The sequence below is a fragment of the Perissodus microlepis genome, chromosome 4, assembly GCF_051167445.1.
Source record: "Perissodus microlepis isolate ML-2025 ecotype Zambia chromosome 4, ASM5116744v1, whole genome shotgun sequence".
NCBI classification, from domain to species: Eukaryota; Metazoa; Chordata; class Actinopteri; order Cichliformes; family Cichlidae; genus Perissodus; species Perissodus microlepis.
The window spans coordinates 13,466,741-13,481,961 of record NC_140464.1 but is presented as its reverse complement, the minus strand read 5'-3'; the positions used below and the strand labels follow the sequence as shown (position 1 = coordinate 13,481,961).

Genomic DNA, 15,221 nt, shown 5'->3' with positions numbered 1-15,221 from the left:
GCAGTAATAAAAACACATTGTTTCAGACATTAGCACAGGGGGATAATGGGGAAGGTGAGTATATGTAATACATAACGCTTGACAGGAAATAATGCGTGTGTCACTTTTGTTAGTAACCAGCTTGAGAAAAATTATTTATTAACAACAATAATAACCATTATTTAATCATTATCCATCCATCTATTCTCTTCTGCTTATCCAGTTCAGGGTCACGAGGGAACTGGCGCCTATCCCAGCTACTATAAGGCAAGAGGCAGGGAACACCCTGTATATGTTATAATTGGCATCCTATTCTCATGATAATCATCTTCCTTATTGTCAAATACATGGATAGTTATATATTCAAAGGTCATATAAAGTATATAAATTCTGCACAGCTTATATAGAAATATATAAATTGTAATGATAATTAGCAGAATACTGATGGATCAGTTCAAACTGTGTCATCAAGTCACATCCACCATGTTTAACAGATGATGTGATATGTTTTGAATGATAAGCCCGTCCTTTCCTTGAGATGATCTTGGTTTCATCCACTCAAAGAATGATGTTTCAAACCTGAGCAGACTTTTCTTTTTCTAGATGTTTTCCAGCAAAGACTGATTTGTTACCTGTTGTTCGCTATTTCTCCAGGCCTGTCTTGAGTGGAGATTTTAGGCATTCCTCATGTCTAAGAAAATCCAAATTGATCATCTTTCTTTTTATCTGATGTCTTTTTAATAAGTCTGTCTATTTTGAGTTTCTATGATGACATATAATTCAGCTTCAGCCTTTATCATAGGTGACTTGTTACACAGGGGCTTCAGTTAAGAAACAACAGTAGTCAGTCTGGATCTGGTATAACGATTAAATATTTGCAAAAACTGAAATGTGACCATTTGAGAAAATATAACCAAAGGTCTTTAAGATCACACTAGCCATGATGAGTTGGTGAGGAGTTCTCAGACTGGCCCCATGAATTGTTTATATGCAAAGATAGACAACAGGCAGCACATTTAACTCTGTATTTATAACAGACCACAGGCTTTGTATTTTGTTCTGCACAGCAGCAATTTCTATGACTACTTTCCATCGCCATAACACAATGAGAGAGATTTCCATACTGACATATAAACACCTACGGAATTAACTAATGTTGAAATAAAAGGCCATACATTTGGACATTACCATGGTCAACTGCCCAGTTATTTTGCAGCATGTGTAAGTGGAGGGACAATGTTTTTAAAAATTCCTGTAATTTACCATATTTTGTTAAATCCCTTGGATTAAAACCTACAGAAATAAACCGAGAATTTGCGTCACCCTGGAAATACACGCATCAAACACACCCCATCCAAAAGCGCAATCTAGCCTATAGTATCTCAATGATCGCGCAGCTTTCCGTGACGAAAACTAGCTGCATAATCACGGGTCGCTATAAGTAGACTCGGAAAACGAGGATACAAGCAGTGAGCGGTCACTTCCAAGAGGACTTGTTGCTCTAGAGTAGAGGTGCGAACATTCAAGCGTCAGTGCTCGTCATGAAGAGGTCTCCTAAACTCGCGCTCCCCATTGTAGTCATCTCAGTGCTGGTCGCTTGCAGTCCAACGGAGGCATGGTACAAGCAGGTGGCCGGCCCAACCTACTACTCCGTAGGCAGGGCGTCCGGTTTGCTGTCCGGTATTCGGAGATCAGCTTACGTGAGGAGAGAGGAGCCGCACCATGCAGACACTGACGAGTCCGCAACAAACAACGTGTTCTCTGAGATGCCGGCGTCCAGTTCCCTCTTGAAGACGATGGTGAGTGGTCGCGTTTTTAAAAGAATTTTAAAAATCGAAATTTTCTTTTCGACTAAGGATAGCACGCAATCAGACAAAAATAAATAAAATCTAGCGGAAAAAAATTTAAAGTATTGTTTTTATGATAATCTGTTACCGTCACTTCAGTAAGGAAGGAGCTGTCCATTCAGCACCGTTAGACTATTATTTGTACTTTCTTAAAGCACAAATAATAAAGTTAATAGTTTAAAAAAAAAAATTCTCATTTTATAACAAAATATAAAAATTTAAAGCTTAACTGTACTAGTCTGTAATCTACAATTTTCCAAATGTTTTTTTTTTTTAGAGCAACAACTTTTAAGTACTTTTTTCCACTTTAAATTTTGTGTAAATGTTACGTGCAAAATACCTCAATAGTACTCCCTTAAAAATATAAAAAATCTTATGTCAACTTACTCAGGTTTCCAGAATGTACAAGGTTATTGATTTCGGATGCTCTCTCATGCAGTACCATTTGCCTTTTTCCTCTCTCCAAACAGCCTGTTTGTATAAAAGATATTACACCAAACCTGCAGAGCTGTGAACGCATCCAGGACATCAAGGCTTCATTTTGGTGCAAAGCCGATGTCTTCCTCTCTCTGGACTCCTCAGATTGTGAAGCAGACTAAGCAGCAAAGCCAACAGCTGGGATAGATGACCAAGCATACTTCTTGCAGGACTGACATTTTAAAACTGGACATTTTAATAGGTGTTGCACTGGAGACGCTACTCTTATGAACCATTTGACCAGAATAAACCTGCTCTAAATTTTTAAGCTTGAAAAGAAATGTATTAATGTTTATGAGTTTTCTTGAATAAAGTATTTCATCCTTGTTCAGTCTGCTGAGGTATTACAGTGTGATTTTTTGCTTGCACCCAAAATTGCAAGCTGAAATGCCTTAGCTCAAGCACTGCAATGACAAGTTAGTGCACTAAATGTCAACATTTAAAATGAAACATTTCCAAAGTTGCAGTTAACCTTCTGTTGTCAACGAAATGTTGCTGCATGTATATTTTTGGGTTTTTAACAGTAAAAGACAGGGTAAGAAGAAAAGAGCCAAATTATAAAATGATCAGACATGCTTAAAAAGCATGTTTATTTAAAATGTTATAAAGTCAGAAAGGAAAAAGAACAATTAAATAGTGTTACTTCATCAGATTTTGAAGTTCTAAAAGACAAAAGCACACATGAGAATTTACAGAGAAATTACAGCAATGAATGACTTAAAACAATTTAAAGAGTCTCAGAAGACTTAAACAAGCTGAACAGCTTCTAGGTTCCCCCTCATAATCTGATCAACGACCACATGAAATGCCACCCGTACGCTTGTGGCGTCTATGGCAGTGGTGAAGTGGTGGTACACAGGCCTGTCAGGGTTGCTGTTACATGCTGAGAACATTGCCGTGATATGGTGGGCTGCAGCATCCACATCACCATCAGCACCTATGATAGCAGGAGAAAAAAAAAAATTAACTGCACAAAGGTTAATCAGTACATTTCAAACCAGGCATTTTTTTGTTTTTCTTCACAATCCCCAAACGGACTAAGAGCTTCCTTTAAATGACCTGAAATGTGGCCAAGACAGCATCACATAGTTGCTGCAAATTTGTCAGCTACACATCCAGGATGTTAGTCTCCTGTTCCACCTCATCCCAAAGGTGCTCTATTGGATTGAGACCCGGTCTTTTGAATACAGTAAACTCAGTGTCATGTTCAAGAAACCAGTTTGACACATTATCCTACTGGAAGCAGCCATCAGAGGATTGATACACTGTGGACCTTTAGTGACAATACCCAGGTAGGGTAATTATTACCAAGGGGCCAAAGTGTGCCAAGAAATATTCCCCACACCATTATACCAGCCTGAACATTAAAAGGCTTTCATGTTTTTTAATGCCAAATGCTGACCCTACCATCTCGATTTTGCAGCAGAAATCGAGACGCAGATCAGGCATCGTTTCCAACCTTCAATTGTCCAATTTTAATGACCCCGTGTGCAAGCATGTTGTGCATTCAGAGATGCTCCTCTGCACATCTTTGCTAAATAACGGTTATTTGAAGTTCTTTTCCTTCCTAGCAGTTTGAAGCAGTTTGCCCATTCTCCTCTGACATTACCCAGAGAACTGATGTTTACTGGATAATTTGTCTTTTCAGACTATTTTGTGTGAAGCTTAAAAATTGTGTGTGAAAATCTCAGAAGATCAGCAGTTTCTGAAATACTCTGTCACTTCAAATCAACTTTCTTCTTGATTCTGATGCTCAATTTGAACTTCAGCATGAAGTCTTAACCATGTACACATACTAAATGCAATAAAATGCTATCATGTGATTGGATGGTTAGATATTGGCATTAGCAAGCAGCTAATCGGTTGAGAGTGTGGGTGTGTTGTGTTGCAAATTAATTCTCTTAGAATTGTAGTTCACAAAAAAAATCTCATATAGGTTTAATTCCTTCATATGTCTTAAAAAGACATTTAGAAAAGAAAAGTGGGTGGAGGGTATCTATAATGTACCTTTATAGCTAGAATGGTAAAGTCTCAAGTGTCTTCCAGATTTTAGGATCTTTTCCCGGAAAATGTCAGTTTTGTTCATGAACAGAATCTGTAGGAGAGGAATAAAGAGTGTTAATAATAAAATTATTCCTGCTGAAACCTCTTCACTGGGATTTTCAACAACATGACTCTTAGTCTCAAATATCTACAAAAGCAACTGTTCGTACACTCGAGGTCCATTTTAAAGAAGGAAAAATATCTGAACATTCAGCAGCATTAAAATCAATGTTATGCAAAAACCGGTATGCCAATACATGTAAGTTCAGATCCATCCAAATCAGCTACAGTCAGTATGAAGTCATAATTCTAACCATCTAAATAGATTTTCTTCACATTTCTCATATAACACTATAATTGGTTGTTCAGTTTTAACACACAATCATGCAGAAATGATTCAAATTGAAAGAAAATTAAATCCTTCAATTGTATTAAGTTCAGGTGCTGATGGCTGATTTTTGCTCAAAAACAATTTGACATTCTCAGTATGAAAGAAAACTAAACGCAGCGTCTCTCAAACAGTCCTCGCAGCTTCTTTAACTAAATGAAATATCCTGCATCCCAGACTTTGTATGCCTAATATGTATACTAGAAATGAACAAAACAGTCCTTCAGTCATTCCCACAAAGTTTAAGACACGGCACAACTCTAATATCCAACTTTCAAATATAACATTTGAACCCTTTAATCAATTAATGGTAGGAAGAACATGATCCAATAAAGGGTTAAAGAAACTCAAACTGCAAAAACTTACCATGGTGGTTTGCTGGAAAACCGTGTGGATGCAGATTGATGAAAAAAGTTCAAGACTTTCTTGCAGCCGATTCTAATCAGGAAAGCGGCAATTTTAACTCCAACTGAGCAAAATCCAATGGCTGTAGAGATTTCTAATCACAGTTTGTAACAACATACCACAGAAGGATCCTCCAGTAGTGTCATATCATAGCTGTTGAGGGCCACAACAAACACCACAGCTTGAATACCTTCAAAGCAGCTTAGCCACTTCCTCCTCTCACTTTGCTGGCCTCTGACATCATACAGCCTGTCAACAAGAAAAAACTTTAAGCTTTATTTAGAAAAAAAAAAAAAAAACAAGTTGGGAAATAGAGTAATCACTACCTTTTACATATATTATAGCTCAAAATTAAATTGCTAAGGCCTTGGTGCTCTGAAATAAAGTTGCCTGAGAACATTTCATATTTAGAAATGATACAATTTATTTAGAAGGAATGCCATTATGCAAATAAGTTAATTAGGAAAAGCAGAGGCAACAGTCTGTATAAGTAGTTTTATTTCATTTTTTTTAAGGTTAGGAAGTGTCTCACTACAAATCAAACCAGCAGCTGACTTGCCTCATTGTGCAGCTCTGGATAAGCACCCAATTCATACGGCAGCGTGCTCGACACTCAGAAATAACATTTCACCCATTTAAATTATTGGAGCAATTTATCTCAACAAGACTCTGCACCAAGTGAAGTGAAGGGTCTTGGTGACACAGGTAATGAGTTCCCATTTTGGGGTGCTATGATTGCCGTCTTCATGTCAGAGACGATGAAGCATTTACCCCATTGGTCAGGAGTCAGCGTTAACAAGCTGGGTGACAATAAGTTTTAACCGTGGCATTTGACAGCAGTAGTTTATGTAGTGAGGACAGAAAAGCCATCATTTATAATGGAAAGAGGGCTCTTTATGGCTTTTCCCCCATCAAGTACAAGAACAGGATCAGAACTAGATATAGACAACTTAAACACTGAGTTCAGCAAAAGAGATGGGACTGACTCAGTCTGCTTTAGCCATATTTGCAGGGCAACAAAATATTCATCATAAAACAAAAAAGCATTTAAGATCAATTTAAAGACAGAACACAAAACAAGAAAACTTAAATGAATTTAATGAAATAAATTTAAATGAAACCACTGAACAACAGTGATATCATATCACCTGCTACAAAAAGCAATATGCTTCCTTAATTTGGTGAGATTTTTTCCTGCGTCCATTGCAACTGCATTTTGAGTAAAAAGCTAGAAGCAGCTAGTAGAACCAATGTCACCTCGTAGACTGGTTGAAAACACAAAAGCACTGTGCGATAAACAAGTTAAGAGAATTGAATCTAAACAATATTTCAGTTTTCATTGTGTGCATTCAGATATCAAATTTAAAGTTTACAAACTATAATTTAGTAACTTCATATTATTCATATTTTATCAAGAACAGGAAAAAATCTGAAGGGTGAGACTGCAGTCCTTGAAGCAGCTACAGTATATAAAATATTCATATTAAAGTCTTGGTATGATTCTGTTTGTTACCCACAGACCGAATAGAATCACAGTGAAGGGAAAGTAGGCAGGAGGCATCATGAATGCCTGGTTATTCTGAAAAACAAGAGTTATGAGAAAGAAAGTTGGGATTTCAATGATTCATAGCTAACTTTCTCTATATTTCTGCTAATACTTTTGGAATATTGAGTGGAATATAGAGTAAAGTCCTCCATATTTCAAGACTGATTCATTCCCAGGAAACAACCTGCCTTCACTCAGAATTGTTAATGAGGTTGGACAGAGTGCATCTCAATAACCTCAAACTGATATGCAGGAAATATTGATTCATTTCTTAACTTTTCAACAAATAACTTAAGAAACAGTCACAAGTAGATAATCTATCACTATTTAGCACAGTGTGCTAAAGTTACATTGGTTTTGTGTTAAAAATCTCTGAAACTATCAGCCTTCAGGCAGTTTCATAAAAACTATGACCCAGTAATTTCCACCACTTTAATTCTGGATGCCTTTGTTGCATTTTATGGCGCTCTCGATGCCCATTTCCTTGACTCAGTCATTACTCGGCTGTCCAATAATGCATTTGTGCACAAGCGCACAATCTACAACAAATAATCACAGCTTTCTTTAAAGCACCACTGGTATATTTTATTCCTTTTTATGTGCAACTACAACATTCCTGACATAAGTCATCAGATTGGTCTTTAGTGGTTATGCATCAATATCTAGAGTCCTTTTATAACTACATAAAATGTTATCTTCTAAAGATGAAAGACCTCTAATCTATGTAACATAAAATACTTGTAGTGCATTGACTAATGCACACGGGCTGCTATTTAAATAACAGCCCGTGTTATTTAAATAGTCCGTGAGTGTTGTTTCAGCTGCATGTGCAGTTTTGGTCTATATTTGTACACAGCAGCATATTGCAGCATGTGAGAGCAGGCATTTGATTCATAAGGCTTAAGTTTAATGGCCGATTTTTAATCCAGATTTCCTAATTTTGTTTGTGTTGGAAGAGTGTTAAGGGAATAAAAGAGTTCATTCAGTGATAACAAAGGTTTATGCAAACATGCAAGATGCAAAGAGTTCAACCGTCTCTTGAAAGTATAGTGAGGTAAAATAGTTTTAATATTCACTGAGCACAGGGGAGATTGAGTGGCAAACAGATTTTTTTCTCATATTTTTTCAGGCAATCAGTGGTCCACTCTAAAGCACTGTTTCAAAAAATAAAATATTAAATAAACAAAAAAAAAAAAAAAAAAAAAAAAAAAAGGAAAAAGTATTACAGGTACAGTTATTTAATCTTTGCACTGTTGTATTTGGACTTGGTGTCTTACCGAAACATAGTTTTATCAACTTGAAACTGTGTCTCAATGATTCCACAGGTCCTCACTCTGACTCTCAGAACATCTGCATCTGTGGGAACGTAGTTTGGTGCGATGATTCGACTCATGTTCTCAAAGAAACTGGAGGAAGGGAAAAGAACAAAGGAGAAGGAACATGACTTGGACTTCAGACTACAAGTCACTGTTTTTTGCCAAAATTTAGTTTGTCATTTAGTTTGTATGAGATCACACCTACATTGTACATGTAGGTGTGACTGGACATGATACAACCACCAATTGCAGGTGAAAAATGCATATTCCCCAACTGCTTTGGCAATGGTTCTAGAGGCTGCTTGCTATCACTGGGTAAAACTGGTTGCAAAAAAGCCGCTGCACCAAAATCTTAGACTGACACAGCTGCCTATAGTTTTTCATTTTTGTCTGTAGACACTTAAAAACTACTTGCCAAGTGGTAGTAAAGGTGCACCTTTTATTTTGAAGGCAAACTGTTTCCATTTCCTGTTTGTGTTGTACTACAGCTCAGAGTAGCTGGACAGTGTTTCTAGACAAGTCCATTACTTCCATTTAAAGTACAACAAAGTGTTACCAACAAAGCAATCACAAAAATATTTTCTCCAATCAGCTGGGGAATATAGTTTGTTTTTCCAAGCAACAGGTGGTTGCTGGTGGGTGGGCGGCTATGCGATCAAGCTTTAGCAATCATTTTCCTAGTGACTGCTATAAAGTCTCCAGCAATCACTCACAGCTAATAGGAGTCATGCCTCATTTTTCTCCCCATGACCCATGGTTGCCAGATGGTCGTGGACCACTCTATATCTTGTGTAACTGGGCCCTTCTTCACTTCTTCAGCTTGTCATGTGACCAAAATGGGGGAAGCTTAACGTCATGTGGTTAGTAGTCACACGTCAGTAAAACATCAATAGAAACTTCCCACTGTACAGCCAGTTTAAGGTATTGGCAGCTAGTGTTTTTAGCCTTTTAAAATGCTGCTTTGTGTTTCTAGACAGACCATGTTATTATGGCATATGGTAACTTGTTTTTTTTTTATCATTAATTATAGGTACAAACAATTTACTGTTCCGTTTAAATTATTATTCCAACACAGCAACTATATTCAGCTGTCAAGTATTTACCAAACTAAACCATTGTTATACCACATACCTGTAACATTATATTTGTTCAAACTGATTTAGCCAAGTGAAGAAAAGTCAGTTCATGATTATTTTAAACTTCATGCTGAGATACTCGCATATCCAAAGTCAGCATAAGTAACATAAAGAAAACTTTGGAGCACAGATGAAGTTTGAGAACAAGCCCAACTAGAATGCAGATGGAGGTGTGTCTCAGTAAACCAGGCATGGATATTTATGGCTGCAGCTCTCTCACATGCGTCATACTGTAGAAGCGCACACCGCTCCCCAGCAGTTATTTTTTTGGGGTCAACATATGTTAAAGTAAAAGTGTTCACAAAGTCATCTTCCAAAGTAAGACACCCCAGGAACTAACAGAAAAACATCAGGAATTCTGATGACTACTTTCTGCACTTTGACGCTTCTGACACACAAACAAAATAAACATGCCAACACTTATATACACAAGGAGCTACAAATAAGGGTTTTAGACATCTTGATTTTAATTCATGCATGTTCCTAAAGGTCCTGCTCTAACAGTTTGAAGCTCGTCTGGAAATCTTGTGAAAGTCTAATGGACAAACCTCACAGACTTCATCCAAATTCTGAACGATGGAAAGAAATTGCTGCAATTTTTAAAAGCACATTTCTCCATTCAGAGGTCCTCATCAGTTCACTTGATTTGTTAGACTGTTTTTCTTAACATTTAATAATGCACCAGACAGGCCTGGACAACAGGCAGGCTATTTTATCACCCTGCTCTTACTATGGAGCCATGCTGCTCACAATTTGCAAAGAACGCAGTTTTTAGTTACGTCATGTTAAAAATAACCATTTGTTCCAAAAACCTGGTGACTCTTCAGAATTAATGCTGCTTTCACAGAGGTCCAAGTTACTCGGCTGTGCTCTCTCACCATACATGCTAGGTGTTAAACCAACCACAGTCCCCACTTATTCACATTTAAAAGGGTTATATATCATTTAAATAGTTTTACAGACTTGCAAATCATTGCATTCTTTACATTTTCCAGGCAACATTTTTTTTAAGACAAAACTGTAGTTTAGTGGCAAGATGATCAAATAATATTGCTTAAAAGTGATCTACTTGCTTTAAAGTAATTAAAGGGGAACACCAAGAATGGTATAATATTACAGAAAAGTCAATCACACAAGCTTAAAAAATGTTTTGCTCTTAATATGCATTATTTATAATTCTGTGCATACAAAAAAAGCAAAATTTTACCTCCTTAACAGCAACAAATTCAAGCTGATATAAAGTAGTGCTGATTAGAATCTGTTTCTAAAAAGCAGTTACATCAATAGTTACTTTGTAGTAACAGCAAATTGCAATTTAGCAACATGAACAGTTCAGCTGACGCCAAAGCTGATATCAGAAGTCATTTTACACATTCAGGTCCTCGGGGGGGGGGGGGGAGAAATCAATGCAGGGTCGAGCAGTGTGAAAACATAGACAAAGAGGCAGTCGGGTTTCACGTTATCCTCCAGCTCTCAAGTCCGAGTTCTGATAATGAAGCCGTCACAAATCTCTGAGACTGGCCACATGAAAGAAACTTTATCTCAACAGATCTACTTGCCTTTCCCTCTGAGATAACAGCTTCTATTCAGTCCATTTGTTCTACATTCAAAGATAATTACTAAAGAAATTTCAATTTAAAAGACTATGTAACCAACACTGACCACAGTACACAGTCTTATGGTCTTTAAATAGGAGTAACCTGCAATTTAAGCCAATAAGTCACAAAATTCAAGAGACATCCTAATGAATGACCAACTTACACTCCACCATTAATTCAGGCTGAAGGAGAGGTCATTAAAGGCATCTTGATCTATGCTCAACTATCCAGGTAAGGAAATCCCAGAAAGTTAAATCAGTTTATCTGAACGTAGCGTTTTCTGTAAGAGAAATAAACGAACTGAAGTAGTCACAGTACATGTCTAGATGAACTTTGAGCCATAATTGAAATAGACATGTTTTAATACTAGTAGCCAATAATAATGCAAAAACGTATGTCATGAACCTTCAAATCAAACATGAATTACAATTTGATTTGTTTATTGGGTCACAGTGATGCATTAAGAACGATTTCAACAATGACTGCAAAACAAACTGCCTTTACATAATAGAATTTAGCAAGCTGCCCGGGGGAATATCAGATATTTACTAAATAAAATATCACACATGTGAGAGGGGGTCTCATAACTGCACTTACAGGGAAAAACAATAATGCCATTTATTAAAACATATTCCACACTCACATTAACAATTCCCACTTCACCTGATGACACAACACGCAAATCATCTATGCTGAGTAGTCATGTAGGATTCATGACATTTTACAGGCTGCAGTGTAGCTGCCACAGCTCGCTTTTTTTTTTTTTTTTTTTTTTTTTTTTTTTTTTAACTGAGCATCTACATTTGCACAACCTGAGGACAACAATAGGGAAAAGACACGCTCTGACCACTTCAATAATAATAATAATAATAATAATAATAATAATAATAATAATAATATAAATAAATAAATAAATTGTTTTGAAAACATACTAGCTGTAATCTAATATCTAAAAACACACACAGTTTATCAAATCCAGTAAAGTTATGTCACCACTGAATCATACTCCAAGATAGTGAAACTGCAACTTCATACACATCTTCGGATTCTCAAACAAGAAAACTCAGACATTAATTGTGTTTGTTTTATCTGCGCCACTCTAATTTTCATCTCCCTGGATCTCTGCAAACAGTTTTTTAAATGTGGTCCAATTAAGCCTATTACACAAATGTCACAGAAATCATTTCCTGAGCACAAGTTATTCTCAGCGCTCTCTTTACCGTAGCTCTGTATTGGCAAGATGTGACGCTATGCTTCTTACTGGGCAATTTCCCATGACATTTGCCACCATCAATCATAATTGGTCGTGTTGTGCAACATAAAGTCCCTTAATGTCAATCTACTTACTAGAGAGCAGAGTCGTTCAGCTCAAACTCATATCCTCGGACTGCAGCTGCTCGGACTCCTTGGTCGGACCAAAGTGCACAGAAACCATGAGCCATAAAAGGAAGGAGCTCCTGATCGTCCCCTAAACACTGGCTGCAGGACAGGATGGAGCGAGCATGATCCTGATAGGGACAATATTGTTAAAAGAAAAAGGAAAAAAAAAAAGCAGACACTAGATTTATTTTGGCATTAGAGTAAATACGATCTTTTGCCTCCAATCTGTAATGCCTGGACTCCAGAGTCTTCTACCTTGTTCTTGTTCGATCCATTTAATACTAAATAGGCTTATCTGGCATTTATACATGAACAGTGGCAGGATATGTTATATGACGATATCTTGGAACACCTATGTATAGATGGCGTTAAAATCCATTCTTGCCATCTTGATTGTGCTCACAGGCTCATGTGCTTTGATACTATATATTAAGTTATTTGCATCATTTCATTCTATGTTAAAGATTGGGTTATAATGATGAGCCCTCTGTACTGATGCTGTGTTGTGTATGGATAGAGACTGTCATCTAGTGCAGGGAAGAGGAGTTGCAATTAAAATGGACTACCAAGACCTCTTAATCTCACCTTATTCTGCTTGTTAGCAAGGTTTATCCTCAGTGTCCCCATGCCTTGCAGAACAGTCTTCATAGAGGTCAGAAGATTGTCCAGTACTGCAGGCTGAGTGAAACATGTCAAAGACATTTTGTCATTTATCTGCCACCTACAAAGTTGTTTTGGCCTTTAGGCAGGACAGATAACTCGTTTTACCTTGAAACTTATAAGCTCTTGTTTGGAGAATCCATGATTATGGATTATCTTTATCTGTTTGACAATTGTACTCTTTCCCGTCTCTGGAGCACCTGACACATACAAATCGAAGGATTAATTTAATTTTAATTTGCCAAAACTTAACTAAAAATATATAACTGATACATATATGAATAAATACCGAGCATAAGGATTTTGACCACATTATTCTCCATGCTGGCATGTTTGTGAAGGTCCCGTTCTATTTTAGAGCTTTGGACTTTTGCCTTTTTATGCTCCTCTGCAACATCCTTGTGAAGGCACATTCCCAGGCACAGCTAATAAGAGGAAAAAAAACAATATGCAAATTATAATGGATAAGATACACCTTTCACTTTAACACTTACATACTGTTCATACTTCATGTCTTCATTTATTCAATTTTAGATAAGAAAACTTATACTGCCCAACTTTTCAGTCACTTTTATTTTTATTTTTTTCATTTTCTTTCCTCAAATACATTATTCAAACCTTTGTGAAATAAGAAAACGGGTATTATTTTATTTCACATTATGCAAACTGATATAGTGAATAATAAACTAAAAAAAAAAAAATATCAATAACTTATATATATTAGTTATTGATTTTATATTCATTTCAGAATCAGAATACTTTATCAATCCCTCAGGAAATTATGCGGTTTACAGTTGCTCCAAGACAGTAACAGACTAAACTAATTAAGTAACAAGTTACAAAGTTACAGAATTTACAAATTTAAGAAATAGCACTAATATATACAAATTGCTCAATTATAAATATCAAGAATATTGACAAAGAATATTACAGAGGTGGAATACATATGATTATATATATTTATTATAAATAAATGTGATAAATACTTTGGACCACAGAAATAGTTTAATAATATTTTATGTTTCATAAAGATATTTTTGTAATGTTTGTTTTATATTTATGTCAACAGGGTTGTCACAGACAGACAGACAGATAGGCAGGCTTTGTTTGGCGATATTGGGCAACACGTTTTTAACAGTTTTAAGAAAATTTTCAAAAATTCAAAACAAAAGTTTCTATACCTTAATCGTTATATTTTACATGCATTTTAGTTATCAAGTTAGAACATTTTTTTTGTTGGGGGGGGGGATTTCTCAAGAGTTAGCTCGTATTTTTAAATGAAAAAAATTAAAATTTTGAGAACTTTTTCAACAACCACGTTTACATGTCTGAGGATGTGTGTAATTTATACAACAAACATAGGTTTTAGTGTTTAGTGCATGGGTTATTGTAAATCCAAAAGAGAGGAAATACCCTGCAATTAAAGAATGACTCGTTTTTCCCCTCTTTTGGATTTTTTTTTTTTAAAAAATTGTGTTTTGGGTCACTTTAGGATAAGTAATCGCAGTTCAGCTAACAGAAGAGGAGCAGAAGAAAGTACTTTCACTGCCACCAAATGTCTAAATGGGTCAAACCAATGACTGTATATTCCATTTTTAAGAGGTCTGGAGTTGTTTAAATGAAACGATGACTCACCTGCAGTGGGGCTGGCAGTACATTTAGACATGAAAACATCTCTGCGTTGTTGCTGGTCACTCTGGGATGGTGATAAACCGAAGTTATTTTTCGTTGGGGTGATAAAAACAAACGGAATGGCTAATTGGCTTTAATTAGGGCCACGTGCGTGCCTCTGTCTTTCAGAATGCGCGCCGCGTTCATGCTAGCTTTTTCTTAGAGGGTCACGAGCTACACCCAACTAAATAAGCTATAGGTACTGACCTGTATGCGGTGTATTCCTTTAAGGCTGAGGTGAGCTGTTCATTTTCCCAAGGGGCCACATGAGAAGCGAGTGTTTGGCTTATAAGATTATACAAAGATGAAATTAAGCAGATTTGACTTATTGTTGTGAACCTCCGCAGCAGTCCCAGTTTCTCATGTGGCCCTGAAAAAAAATGAATTGTCCACTCCTGCTTTAAAACATCGTAATTAGTAATGATCAAAATTAGAACATGTTCTTATTTCAGCTAGTTTAAATATGTGTTTTTATCAAACTTTCTTCCACAACATGTTTTTGAAAGCTTACAGCACATTGCTGTGCGCTAATCAGCTGCTATTAATAATCTCAAATTAACGGTTTGACATTTAGCGGACTCTGTGTGACTCAGATGTGGCAAAATTAAGATCAGATTATCTCCTTCTGTCTCTCTAATCAAAGGTCACTTCTGTGTCCAAAACATGACTCTACCCTTTTTATAATGTGACTAATGTGCAGCTTCATCATCTGCCTCTTAAACTAAGGAATCAAATTGGAGGTGAAGACAAATCACACAGTGTGCATGAAAGACAA

At 36.5% G+C, this 15,221-nt stretch overlaps 2 protein-coding genes across 2 annotated transcripts; one reads left to right on the top strand and one right to left on the bottom strand.

Annotated features, from left to right (window-relative positions):
• The first annotated feature begins 1,385 nt into the window (after positions 1-1,385).
• On the top strand, positions 1,386-2,639 carry LOC146388532 (neuropeptide B-like). Its single transcript, XM_084924775.1, has 2 exons — positions 1,386-1,778; positions 2,297-2,639. Exons 1-2 carry the CDS (start codon positions 1,521-1,523, stop codon positions 2,423-2,425), a joined length of 387 nt encoding a protein of 128 aa, XP_084780901.1. The 5' UTR covers positions 1,386-1,520; the 3' UTR covers positions 2,426-2,639.
• Positions 2,640-2,873: 234 nt separating this feature from the next.
• LOC146388531 (guanine nucleotide-binding protein G(o) subunit alpha-like) lies at positions 2,874-15,129 on the bottom strand. The gene is made up of 10 exons (XM_084925906.1): positions 14,411-15,129; positions 13,065-13,200; positions 12,884-12,975; positions 12,701-12,793; positions 12,083-12,243; positions 7,963-8,091; positions 5,259-5,388; positions 5,101-5,172; positions 4,311-4,398; positions 2,874-3,240 (listed from the first exon to the last, which is right to left on the bottom strand). The coding sequence occupies exons 1-10, from the start codon at positions 14,447-14,449 to the stop codon at positions 3,050-3,052; spliced, it is 1,131 nt and encodes a 376-aa protein (XP_084782032.1). The 5' UTR covers positions 14,450-15,129; the 3' UTR covers positions 2,874-3,049.
• Between the last annotated feature and the right edge of the window lie 92 nt (positions 15,130-15,221).

Coding starts and splice junctions, on each gene's coding strand:
- LOC146388532 (XM_084924775.1), top strand. CDS start 1,521: ATGAAGAGGTCTCCTAAACTCGCGCTCCCCATTGTAGTCATCTCAGTG. Junction 1,779..2,296: donor GTTCCCTCTTGAAGACGATG/GTGAGTGGTCGC, acceptor CTCTCCAAACAG/CCTGTTTGTATAAAAGATAT.
- LOC146388531 (XM_084925906.1), bottom strand. CDS start 14,449: ATGTTTTCATGTCTAAATGTACTGCCAGCCCCACTGCAG. Junction 12,794..12,883: donor AAGAGCTTATAAGTTTCAAG/GTAAAACGAGTT, acceptor TGTTTCACTCAG/CCTGCAGTACTGGACAATCT. Junction 8,092..12,082: donor CTGAACGACTCTGCTCTCTA/GTAAGTAGATTG, acceptor CCCTTCCTCCAG/TTTCTTTGAGAACATGAGTC.